The 13,920-nt window shown below is 34.8% G+C and overlaps 1 protein-coding gene across 1 annotated transcript in view; it reads right to left on the reverse strand.

The window, feature by feature from the left end:
* ST8SIA4 (ST8 alpha-N-acetyl-neuraminide alpha-2,8-sialyltransferase 4) overlaps positions 1-13,920 on the reverse strand; it is a gene marked incomplete at both ends in the record, with an annotated part of 63,534 nt that overhangs the window by 26,655 nt on the left and 22,959 nt on the right. Inside the window, one exon of the mRNA XM_082013225.1 lies at positions 8,602-8,895. Within this exon, the coding sequence (XP_081869351.1) occupies positions 8,602-8,895 (294 nt within the window). The remainder of the gene's footprint in view (positions 1-8,601; positions 8,896-13,920) is intronic.

Here is a 13,920-nt window from a genome sequence, read left to right on the forward strand (position 1 = left end):
TGGTACTTCTGACTTGAAGCACTTAAGTCTTTCTCCATACATAAACAAAAACCCAGGGACTTCAAACAAATTAAAGCATTCTTGAAGAAACTCATGTACACTAAAAAGCAAGGCTACAGAAGATACTAAGCCAAACTGCTTCTTCCTATACTGACACCACTGTAAGGATTGTCCCAGTGCGTTATTTCACTGAAGGACTGGACTGTTGATTCTTTTTCACAAAAAAACCCACTTCATTTCTATAACATTGATGACTTGAATTGGAGTATAAGGTGACTGATAGCACCTGGTAGCATTACCTTTCATCTCTCATGGTCATCTGTGCAGAAAGAAATGCCATACTCTGTTCTTGATCTATCTCTGCTAATGCCAATGTGGCAGCTAGAAGTGTAACACAGTTGAATTACAAAAGGAACAATCACAAGCATGTGTATCCATTTCTGTCTTCTCTCTTTTCGTTTGGGCTTTTTGTTTTGTTCCTTCCCTCCCCCCAAAAAACATGTAACAAAGATCAAAAGAGAAAAAGAGTCTTTAAAATTTTCTAACTATTTTTATTATTTTTTCTCAGATTAAGAGATCAATTTGGAAAAAAAAGATTGATAAATAAATTTAGAACTAGTAGAATTTGTCATATAGTAACATGGTATCATAACAATTGTCCACTTCTACTGAAAAGTTCAGATGCAAAGACATTTTTAGCCATATGGTAGCGGGCAAAAAGCTGTGAAGGGACACAGCCTGGACAACTGAACTGACCAAAGGGAAATGTCATACCATACAGTGTAGAAAGCGATAGAATTGTTTGCTTATTTCCATGTTACCTCAGTAATTAACTAAGCATTTGAAGAAATCTCTTACTGGCTGTACGGTCAATAAAACTGCTTCTCATCACAGAAGTTCAATAAGATCAAAGCTAAATGCACACATCTTTGACAGCTCTTGGTAGGCATTACATTCAAAACAAAAACCAGCAGAATTGTTATTATTGTAAGTTTTACCTTAGAAACATCACTTTAAAAAAGGAAAGAAACCTGACAGAACTTCCTCATGCAGACATGTATCCTATAGCATCAAGGGATACCTCATCTCATGTGTCAAAAAAAGAGAGCAGCTACTTTCCATCTTAATAATACTAACTGCCCAACATGACTCTCTGTGGACTCCAGTCCCCTCTGTAGTTTGGTCCTCAAATACAGGCTACAAAAACTTTTTCTGATTTGTTTCTCAGCTTCCTAGCTACAGTTTTTGTTACAGGAGTACAATGTGGTCAAATGAGAGTTAATTAATTTTTCACATTTTTATGAAATGAAACACAGAAATTAACAGATTTTATGCAAGGGAAGGTGAAAACAAAACGAAACAAAACAAAAATTTAAAAAGAATAACACAGTAGCAAAACAGTTTTCAAAATAAATATAAATCTGCAAATACACGGTATGACTAAACTATGTGTTATTTATTCCCTGCTTAGCTGCTAGCAGCCATTAGCATTAAATACAGTGCTGTTGCTCATGGTAGGTAAACTAAGCAGCAAGACTTGAAAATGGGCAATTTCTCTACTGTTTTCCTTACGACCGATTCTTTGCTCTCCTCTGGTTGAAACCTGAAATTCAACCTTAGAAGAGTAAGTTGTATAAGTCTTAAGTACATATGTTGCTGATAATCAGGAACAAAGCAGTTGCCACAGCAAAAGGGAAAAAACCAACCAAACGAAAAAAACCTCACAGAATTTTATTATCAAAAGGTAAATAAAAATAAGAATAATGATTATCTCCCTACAATCGTGACCAGGCTTTTCATGATTTAGTTTGAGGAATGGACCAGGCAATGAAAAATATAAAAAGCAGATAAATTAGTGCACATCCCATTTCCCCCTTGTGTCCTCTTCTACTTCAGCTGTGTTTGCCCCCATTAAAAAAGCTCTCCTTTCCCTCAAAAAGTGACATACCTCTTGACAGACCTTGCAAACTCTTCCTGAAACACAATAAAATAGGAGATCTTGTGCAAAGGCAACAAAAGCTCATCTGGTGAAACTTTGAACCAGATGAGGAGGCACCCTCATGAGGTGCATGGGCCCTGCATCCCTGGTAATTAGCTGCTAGGCTGAAAGATCAACTGCTGAGTATCTCCACTTCAGGAACAGGAGCATCACCTCCTGTTCTCCTATTAGGACAGGATCCTGGGATCTGAAGAACAACTTCACACAATAGATTAAATTCTGAAAATACAAAATACTTGTCATCTCATTTGTTTATATAACTTATTAAACAAAGCCAGCTCTACTGATACGTTAAGTAAGGGCACAAGGGTACTGTAATATAAAACTCCTATTTTAATATCCACATATATGAAAAATGGGATTGTACTCCACTGAAAAGTAGGGAAATGTGTGAATCTTTTTCCTAGTATTTTGAATATTTGTAAGACAGGATGCAAAATACATGGTCATTTTATATTTAGTATTGTGTTTTTAGCTTAATGGCCATGTTTTAAATATTTTGTTTTCTGCAGTGATTATTTATTTATCCACGTACTCCAAAATGCCTTTCTTAAGAAATATATTTTATCAGTAAAGAAAAAAGCAAAGCCTGGTAGCAGAAAGAAAAGCAACAGAAGTGTTTACAATACAGATTGCTCCCAGCAATTGTTTCTTTATCAGCACAGAGTTGCTTGAGAACTCTATTTGATTTCTCCACATTTCAGTTTCTCAAAGTATTTTTTTCCGTAATTCCCACAGCAAAGGACTCTGGAGATGTGGTGAAGTTGTGTAAAAGGTCATCACATTCAAACAACAACTCTTTGCTTTCACAAATAAAGGAAAAAAGACTCTGCACTGAAAAGTGACCACAAATAGGCACAGCATACTTTTTACACAGGCAAAACCCAGAGATTGCAGTGGGAATTCTACCATGTTTAATGCAGGATCAACTCTAATACCACTCTTTTGCATGCAATATCAAGGCGGAAGTAAGCTGAGCACAGGCAAATCCCACAGGATGTCCACATGATTGTTCCATACCCAAAAAATGCTAAGGAATCTTATGTGAAACAATTTGCTCCTGAGTGACTAATAGTTCATGGGATAGCTCCAATAGGAAAAAAAGCCAAGAAAACATTCTTACACATGGAGATGAGTGTGAGAACTTTGTTTTGTGGAGTTGGGAGAGGAAACAAGAAAAAACTTCTCAGAAAACTACTGTATTGCAAAAGACTGTATTGCTTGGAGGGGTGGGAGGGTGGTGGTAACCTGCCTCTTTCAGCACATGTCTTCGGATATTCATCAGCACAAGCAGGAGAAGAAGAGCTGTGCAAGGCTCTAGGAGTTAACTTTGGCCTCCATCTAATGTACCAACAACAAGCTTAGTCTCAGGAACTCTATCTAATCCCTCCAGAGAACTGCAAGGCAGGATGTACAGCAGAAAGCATCTGCTGATTCTACTTTCAGGTTTGGTTGTCTGCCTCCACTGGAAGTAAACAAGATCTGGACTCTAATCCCAATAGGCTCAGTTCCTGTTTGCCTACTGTTTAATGCATATTCCATTAGAGCTCTGCTACCGAGACCAGACTGTATACAGACACTGTCCACACCTCAAAGAGTATCATCTCACTTGGAAAATATTATTAAAAGTAATCCCGATGAAAGAGTTCAGCATTAAAACTCAGGCATAGTAACAAATCAAAGTTTCTGAAATTTGTTGTTAAACTCAATTTAAAAAAAAAAAAGAGTTCTGTGGTTTGCTCTTTATAATTACTTTACAATTAATCTTCCTGGCAGGGGTATTAGAGAGCAAATAAATCCTTTTAATCAGTTAAGCTATTAATTTATAGATTTTAGTTCCATCTTGAACTCTTGTTACATACTGATTACCTCAATTACTTTGTCATTAGTATGTGCACAAATACGTTAAAAGTTATATAAAACAGCTTCTTGAAACACTGTGAAAAAATCATACAACTGCCCCCAAATCACTTTCCAAATCCAATGTCCTAACCTGAAATACAAACTTATTGATCAAGAAGTACAAAAGCAAAATAGATAAAATAAGTTATCACATGAAACCACTTGATCTAAATCTACTGTAGTAAAAAATCGGAATCCAGCAGCCATTTAAGATATGCTACTGATTTAAAAAGTAGTTATTGTGTTGGATTTACATAATCTGTTTTTAAAACTTTGAATCCCTCTGAGATTTTAGAGGAGTGGTCATCACTCACAGAAATTTAATAAGGCAAGAAATCGGAAAAAAAGTAATTTCTTTTTCCAACACCACATTACCTATTTATGACCCAAAAAGTGCACAAATGGACAGGAAAAAATGAAGTTTTTCAAAATTATCTCAGAATGCAGTCATTACTCTACTATCTGATCAAGACCAATTCCCAAATACTATGTGCTGCTCAGAAAGTCTGTTTCCTTAAAAGAGAAGGAAAAACAGGAGAGAGAATTTCAGTGCTCTATGTGACTGCAGCAAAACTGCCCTGTTGCTATGTAAAACAGCACATAGGAATACAGAATTTGGCCTCACTAGATGAGAACAGAAGTCTAAGAAGGTTAATGTTCTCTCTTTAGAAACTGCTTATGCCTTACACTTTAAAGACTGGTGAAGGAAAAACCTAATTTGTCTGAAGAATTTGTCAGTGTGATACACACAAAAAGGAACAGAGACAATATTTTCCAAACCTTGTGGCTGTCAGCCTGCACCTTTCAGCACTAAATGTCTCTATTAGTACTTTATATGTCAGGTTGGAATTATGAACTTTACTGATGATTAGTTACTAAATGACTTATCCCACAATACACTACACTCCCATATTTTAAAGAAAATTTTAGGTGCATTAAATCAAAATACTCTTGATATCAATTCAAATTTACACTGGGGATTTGTTTGCTTTTCCAAAAAAAGACGACTTTAAAATTTTAACCTTTTAGGATAGACATCTTCTCTTTTTAGGCAGTTTTCAGGCCTGTAGCACTGTGGTTTATATTTTTAGATTATGAATACATGTAGTTGCAATATAATATATTAAAGTTTCAAATAAAAGCCTCATTTCAACCAGCTGGATTATATGGTTATGGTATAGCCCTGTGGTATACCACATATACAGGTGTGTCTATGGTATAGGAAAAAGAGCATGGGTGCACATCTTCTCAAACAGCTTAGTGAAATCTTTTAGCTTATTAAACATAAAATTGCACCTTTTATTCATCTCCATAAGAATATGCTTTCAAGTTGATGACAGTTCTTCAGTAGACCCTCCTGGTATTGGTCTCCAGCATGGTCTAACAAAAATTTCACTGTATTTAAGTCGTTACAAATTTGGTAGGGTTTCAAGATATAAAAAGCAACTTAAGACTCACACTGACTTTCTTGACTGATTCTCTTATAATTAAAGTCTAATTTAAAATAGCTCTAACTACCTTCATATAAATTATTATTTAATGAAAAACATGCATACTTAAATAAAGAGTAAAGCCAGAATGCTTTGGAATTATCAAGGCAAGAAACTGGAAACAAGCAGTGAATACTTACTTGTATTCAATTTCGGGGATGTTACATATATAAATACAGGACAGTGATTGAAAATGCTACATTCCCATGTGTCTTGCTCTAAATTTTTGTAACCTTTAATGAAAATCATTGAGCTACATTTGAGCACAAAGATACAAATATCTGAGAATGCTCACAGCCTACAAAGCAGAAGTTGCAGATGTAAGTAGTTTCTGTGTGTAAAGTAGATAGTCTACAAAACCCCCTTCTTGCAGTTCAGCTTTCCTTATCATGCTTTCATCAATAAATCAAACTCCACCTCCCTTGTTAGGGCTTAAGAGGCTGAAAGATGTAGCATAAGCCTTGCAATTCTCACAGACTTGCACATATGCTTAGGCACCCTATGAAGGAGATTAGACTCCCTGCACTGGTCTTACTGTGTGTTTTAACATGCAGGTTTTGTGGGTAGATTTCCTGTTTTTGTTTCGCATTCAACTAACAGCTATCTTCACATTCTGTTTATTTTACCCTTTCTGTTTTGCAGCACCACAGGCCTCACCTAGGTCATCTCTGTTAACAGGATAATTAAGACTTAAACTTGCGAGCAGTGAGCTTGCAAAAGTATCAAATATACAAACAAATTTATCAAATATACAAAAACAACTACACAAAAATAGTTCAGATTCATAAAAAAGGAGTGTTTTATACGAGTTCCCTTTAGGTAGTGTCTCTTCAGAGGCTCATAAATCATCAGTTTACATTGAATTTGAAATAAGTATGAGCACAATAGATAGAATACAGTATTATGAAGGTTTTCCTTAAAACTAAGTATATAAGTTGCACACAGTGTTTTAAATGGCATCAGACTTAGCTGTCCGTTAGTCTCAAACAGAAGTCAGCAGTTGTAACTTGCTTAAACTTTCACAAGTCTTACTGCTCAAAATGGACTGGTTTGATAACCAGGTTATGCAGCTTTAAATTTTACTTTATATTTCAATTTACTTTACTTATTTGTAGAAAATATTAATTTTTAGCTCAGGCACATTTTAATTCAAGAACAGTTTTTGCTTATTAATTTCTCATACTACCATGGAATCCATGTGACATATAAACCTAACAGATCTTAGAGAGATGTAAATCAACCTGTAAAGAGAAAATATTCTTTCCGTAGATTTAACTTTGCTGTAATACAAGCCTCATTATTATGGGATAGTGTTTTACGACTGCTGTCTAATAAATCTAAAGAATATTTGTTCCAAATGTGTAATACATTTGGAACATTTGCTAACTGTATCACTTCCAAACTTGACTCACAAAGACATATTCACTTCATGCACCTCACTTTGTAAAATCAAGAGTTAGACCAAAGATAAGTTTGACTTCTTGTTTTGTTCTTACTCAAATTACAAAAAAGAACAGTAAAGAATACATGATGAAGTTTGGTTACTTCCCACAAGAACAAAAAAAGGAAAGTGAGGTGATTAAAGTGTTTGAAGTAGAGGACCTAAGATTTAGAACACAGATTGACCAACCTGACAAATTTGTGCAGTCATATCAGATGACACTGCTAGGTGCAACCCAAAATACAGTATAGTCTAAATTTTCAATATCAATTCTGATGGCAGAGCTTTTGTTGCCTTTCTTTCAGAGAGACAATGTAAGTGCTAATTCTTTTTTTAATACAAAGCCCCCTAAAGGACTTTCAAGTTGGCCAACTGAAAGACTGCACATTCTGAAATACTATTCACATTTGATAATTTTGTCCAGATTTAGCAGATGAAAGTGAGAACAGCTGTTTGTAAACTGGAAGTAATCTTATTTATTCATATTTATACACACACACAAAAAGCACTACACCTATCCATGTGTTATACACAATTTGAATACTTGAAAATTCAACACAACAAAGGCCCATTAAAAGCTCAATTGTAACTATAAAATGAAACTATCCAAATAACTATGAAAATTGAGCAATTTGGTAAAGAATTAAAGGGTTTCCAAGGGATTTGCAAATTCCAAAGGGATCAGATTATTTTTTTCCAGTGCCAGAAGTGTACTACATGAAGAATAGAGTAGTTAGTTAATCTATTTGAGACATGGCAGAAGGAGAAAAGCATATCTGAAAGTCCTAATATCCCGAAGAACAACATATTTCTAAGCTTTCTTCTCATATTCTCATACTAGATTGGGGTAACAGTTCAAACATCCCCTCTGATCTCTTCTCTGCTACTCTAACATTAACAACTTTTCAGGCAGATACATAATCAGTAACTGGTGTAAAAGCTAATACTTTAAGGCATTTCCCAAAATCCCGCAGACAGCATAGTTCTAGGAACTCAAGCTGAATATTATCATACTGTCATAATTCACTGCACAAACAGATATTGCACTGTCATCATCTTCTGAATGTTTTTCATGCATGGCCCTATATACTCTTACATGTAGTGACAAAGACATTGGAGCCTTCATCTGACAGTCTTGTTTAATTACGGGGTTAAAAAAAAGTCTCTGCACAAAGCATGGGCACATTTTCTTTTTAACAGCTGGTTACACTAATGTTTTCAGTGATTCTGATCAATGGTTTTGAATTGCCCAAGCATCTGGCCAAATTCAAAAGAAGATTGCTACAAAACCCTAGATGTTTTAGGAAGGAGATCCTTATTTTCAGATCGGCCAGACTTCATTATTGGCATGGTTGTTACCTTATCCGCTATGCTATTTAAATTATACTTTTTATATCTCCATAGTCTTGCCCAAAAGAAGACATGTAGCACTTTCATTGACTTCTGATTTGGTGACTCACAGATATCCTTTGAATTCAGACTATTTCTACATTAATTTATCAGTGTAATTATCATAAAAAAATTTTGTACTTGAAAGTGCAAAGTTATTGTGCTAATGCATTTAAGACGTTTGCAGTAGCGCAGGCTAAATGAGTGGACAACATTTATTACCAAAAAACCTTATTTTATCATAAATGTGACCCATTACAACAATAATGGAAATATCATACTCCTTTTAACATTTCACTTGAGCTTTTTTCTGCTTGCTAGGCATTCTAGTTATGAGCTCCATTGTGCCACGGACAGAGCAGTCTTTTCCAGACACTTACCCTCTGACAGCATGAATAAGTCTCAGTGATGGATAGGCGGTTCGCACTTTCAATTTATTCTTAAGGATTAATGCATTAACCCACTCCACATGCTTCTCTCCACCTTTGACCATGAAAGCAGGGATCCAAAGGACACTGTCATTCAGCATGGACAGTCTATGCACAAATTTTTCTCTGTCACTCTCATTCCGAAAGCCTCCAAATGCTCTTTGTACAACTGATGGGTTCATGGTAATAAAATCAGATTTAATTCCCACATCGGCAGCAAACTCCACCACAGGAGCTAGATTGCACCTGAAGAGGAAGAAATTAATGGAAAAATGAAAATAAATATGAAGCATTAACTCAGAAAAACGTGTATGAAGGAAAAGCTGAAAATGAACACGCAAGACCGTTTCAATTTAAAGTGAGAAAAAAATACCAGCGATAAGAGATGTCATAACACGTAGCATGTTACCCAGCTTGGACACTTATTAAACAATTTTTTAAAAAAACATTAAATGTACATAATGCTGCGAGAAAAAAAAAATTCTTTGTACATTTGAAAACCCTGGCATCATGCTTTAAAATGCATCAACAGCTAGAGTAGCACTTATGAATAAGAGTATGCTTTCTAACACCTATTACCTTTCATTAATGTTCATTAGTCATTTTATTACCAACAGCTCACACTCTTAAAGGAAGCCTTGCCAGCTAATTAAGGTATAATATATACAGGTTAGTCATTGGATTTTTTTTTAAATACAGTATTTATGAGCTACAGATGAACTTTAACCCATGTTAAATGAGTTTTGGTATTTTGGGTTTTGGTATTATCACTGCTGCTGATCAGATGTTTTGAAATTAGTATTTTCATTTCATTTAGAAATGAAATTATTAGAAAAAAGTTTTTTTTTCAAATTTTCAAATTTTTGAAATTTTTCTGGTTTTGTTTCATTTTCAAATCTTGTTTAATTTTGCAGTAGCTTTGTGCTTTTTTCTAGGCTTGGGAAAAAGGTCTCACCAGGACTTTGTTCAGCAGTTTTTTACCTCAGTTATATAAATATACATATCTGTAACGACACAGAGGCAGCATTCTATGTGGGCGGCACTGGATGCAGGTGACAAAATGCAATTCAGAAATTAATTGTGATTTCAGTGACCAGTATGATCCAACTGAAACAAATCACCTCCACAACATCCTCAGTGAATTAGCCAGTAGCTGGTATGCCCCAAATAAGTATCCTAACACAAAAATATTTTCACAATTTAACAAACAACTGCTCTTCTGAGGTGAAAGATGCTAAGAAGCAACATTAGAACTAGGTCCTTCAAAACATTTGCATGTTATTATATTCTTCATATAAATAGTGTTCTATTAGTCTACAATTCTTTTCCGATACAGTAAACTTTTTACTTAAGCTTATCTCCTAGCATCTTCTAATGGCCAGATTTCCAAATAACTGAAATCAGCAGGGCAATACTGATTACCATCAACTGATGACCTAGTTCTGACTAATACCAATTCCTCAGAACACAATCTTCATTCTCTAATTATCAACTAAAGAAGTGGTCCTATCTTCTTCTGAAAGAAATGTTCTGAAGACTATAAAGCCTATATATTCTTAGGAGATGATGTTACACAAGTTTCTGAGGATATATATGCAGATGTAACTTTCTTAGGAAACAGATTTACATTCTTCAGTATGTCAGTGCGTATATTCCAGAAACCATCTGCATGTATTGTAGGCTGCTAAGTAATATATTTTAGAAAATGGTAGTTAGGGCACAAGAAAAACTCACGTTGATTTCAATATTGGCTTTGAAAATTGTTTCTAAAAACTTTAATGCATGCACCTATAACCTGGAATTGTCAAAAGTTTGGTGTTACATAAAATCTAAAAAAAAAAAAATCAAACCAAGGACTTAAAATCAACCAATCAAATTCACTGAATTACTGCTGCTCTTGAAAATACCTCCTTTAAGGGCAGACTGCACAACATAATGAAGGATTCTTGCACAGCAGGGTTTTTTTCAGTAGTCACATATGTATGCATATGATGACATCATTACTTATAAACATTAAGACAGAGCTTGACATTTCAAATCCTGCTCTGTCTGTGTTCATCTTTGAGAATCACCTATGTACCAACAGTACCTTGTTTAAAAAGCTGTACACCATATGCAAAATGTGCACATATAACACAAGCCTTATAGTTCTAATATCATTCCATGTCTATTGACAGCTCCTTTCTGAGCTGCCAACAGCATCAGTACTCAAATCTTAAAAGTGTATGTAGCTTGAAAACAACTTGTAATATCCAATGTAATATCACCTAAAATACCACTAATATCCTAATATACCTAATATACCACTAAATATCACTAAAATACCAATGTAATATCACCTAAATCCTGAAAAAATCATCATAGGCATACCAAATACAAGGTCTACCTACCTTGCATGTGATTACTGCCTCATCAGTAGTATATACTTAATATCAAATACTGTATTTAAGAAAGGTATACAGTGTAAGCAGTAAAAATTATTAATATATTGCGTATTTGGATTTTTCAAGTATAACTTAAAAAAATAACGAGCAATCCAAATGCACTCAGTAATAATGGGGTTGTCTACGAACAGTTATTTACATTATTACTTATATTTTTCAAGCTTTAGTGTGTCAAACTAGACACCTGATTATAACATTAGAGGCAGGTAAGGCATTAAAGCATCTCTTAACCTTTGATCTTTTAAAATTCAGTTATATAAATATGACTTAGTAGCAGTGCTGAAGTTTTAAAGAATGTGACAAGCACATGGGCACTTTGAAAGGCTGTTTTCCAAGATGTAACTAGATGCTGTTGCAGTACACTTCTAAGATTGCTAATTTAGTAGAACATGAATGTAAGGCAAGCTTTACACAAATTTCTAGCTCTAAGGAAATAAACATTACTAAATTAGTTGTAGTTGAAGAAGTTAGAAAAAACATTACTGTCATTAAGCCACCTCTCGTTTTCTTAGAGGTTACTTCCTTCGAAGAATGATTCTAGTGCTCATTAAATTAGAAGTGTAAATACTGAATATTTACTCTACATTTATACACAAAGTTGGAAAATATAAAACACCTGCTAAAATCTATCACTTAAAACCAGTGCATTCTTCTGTAGGGAGTAAATGGAGCAGTGATGTCAGAAGTTTTTCCATATGAATTCAATAATTTATGTGCTAGTGATGAACTAAGACACCCCAAACTGCTAGTACCAAATAATTTATATATCCAGATAAGTTCAAGAAAATTTTCTAGAAAGGTATCACAGAATCATAGTATAGTTTGGGTTGGAAGGGACCTTTAAAGGTCATCTAGTCCAATGCCCCTGCAGTGAGCAGGGACATCTTCAACTGCATCAGGTTGCTCAGAGCGCCATCCAACCTGACCTTCAATGTTTGCAGGGATGGGGCTTCTAACACCTCTCTGGGAAACCCGTGTCAGTGTTTCACCACTCTCACTGTAAAAAAAACTTCCTCCTTCTATGTGTTCTAAATCTACCCTCTTTTAGTTTAAAACCATTACCCCTTGCCCTATCAATACAGGCCCTGCTAAACAGTTTGTCCCCATCTTTCTTGTACGTTTCAGGGGTAATAAAACTAGCTACTATATATTTGCATATAGACCTGAGTATATGTAAATAGCTTTTGTTACCTGTTTCAAAGCTTTTATCTTAATCTCTAATGCATCTTTATCGTATGCCACAGTTTCATATAGTTGTTGGATTTTTTAATTTTATCTCGTTAGCGGATGTCAATGATGTCCCATCAATTGTCAGGACTCTTCAAGAAAGCTTTGTATTCAGAGACGCACATAAACTAATACTTATTTTCTTTTAAGTAAAATTAAGAAGCCTATTAACTGAAAAACTTTGAAATAGGCAGCGCAATATCCTTCCCTTGTTATATTCTTTAATTCTAGCTCATTTGTCATAAGGCACAGAATACTGAATATATCCACAACAGCGATGAGGAGGTGAGGGGGACTCTGTACGACAAGCCTTACCATTATGTGCCTAGGAATTTGTACACAACAAATGAAACCTTGCTTTTTTTTTTTTTTTTAAAGCAATCATATAGTTGCAAGGTATCAATAATGTGGCATGTGAGAATGAGGAAACTGCATAAATTAGTCTTCTGTTTATTCTTCTTGCTGGATTTGGTATAGCAATGACAACTCTCCCATGTATCAGTTACAGTGGGATGTATTAAGAAAAAGTGTGGGGAAAAAACAATCACACTTACATTAAAGTAATCAACCCTGGGTTTGTTGCAACACCTTTATGTCTCAAAGACGTCCATAACATATTTAGTCTTTGAGAGAGCAGAGGTTAAGAAAGAAAACAGTAAAATCATATTCATAAAAATACGCTCAAATGAGAAGTCAGTTATTCCACAGAGACTCAGCTGAACTTGCTTAGTCACTAATAAACATGCAGCTCATGTGTAAGCACACAAACATCCAATACTTAATATTCATAGGCCATATATCAGTATTTTCAAGTTAATTCTAAATAAAAGCCATAAAAATTTGCTTGAGTAAAAGTGATTACTATTTCCATTTTATTTGACATCGAGAACTAAAAGAATATTCTTCATACAGTAATAATGTAAGAATTGGCCATGAATCTGTACCCTTGTTAGTCCTTTAACAATCTGTGTACTTGTGGTTTACAGGTTGAAATAAATATTTAGAAACCACTATAAACCCCAAGCTGCACAAAAGCACTGTAAAAACATGCTCTGTTTCATTAATATCTTCTTGTAGAGCAAAGCTGAAAATAACCATCCCACAATACTAACCACATACACTGAGAAGCCAAAAAATTAAAATTAGATTGTTGCTGGAAGACGTAATATTTAGCCTCCCTGAAACATAAGGCATTACCTAAACTAGTATCAATAACATACACTCTTTCCTGAATAGCCTGCAAGTTTTCATATTCAGGTTCATATCCAGACTCCTGTTAGAACGAAAATTGCAATGTGAATTCAAAGATTCTTGACATTTTAAGAAACACTTGGATATGAAAGTAAAACTCAAGGCTCAAGCACACAGGAAGGAAAAAAAAAGTTACATTCAAGGCAGCAGACAACCTCACAGCTGGAGTATTCTCTCTCCAGTCTCCTTGAAGGAAGCACATCACCCTAATACCTGTGTATATATAGCACATCATTTCAACCGATTCTTCAAATAAAGGCGTGCAGCAGCACTGTGATAACTTTCACATACACATATAACCAAAAAAGGGAGAGTTAAACAAAAAATAAATGCATGAGCCTCCTATCTC

This window comes from Phaethon aethereus, assembly GCF_964289735.1.
Source record: "Phaethon aethereus genome assembly, chromosome: Z".
Lineage (NCBI taxonomy): Eukaryota > Metazoa > Chordata > Aves > Phaethontiformes > Phaethontidae > Phaethon > Phaethon aethereus.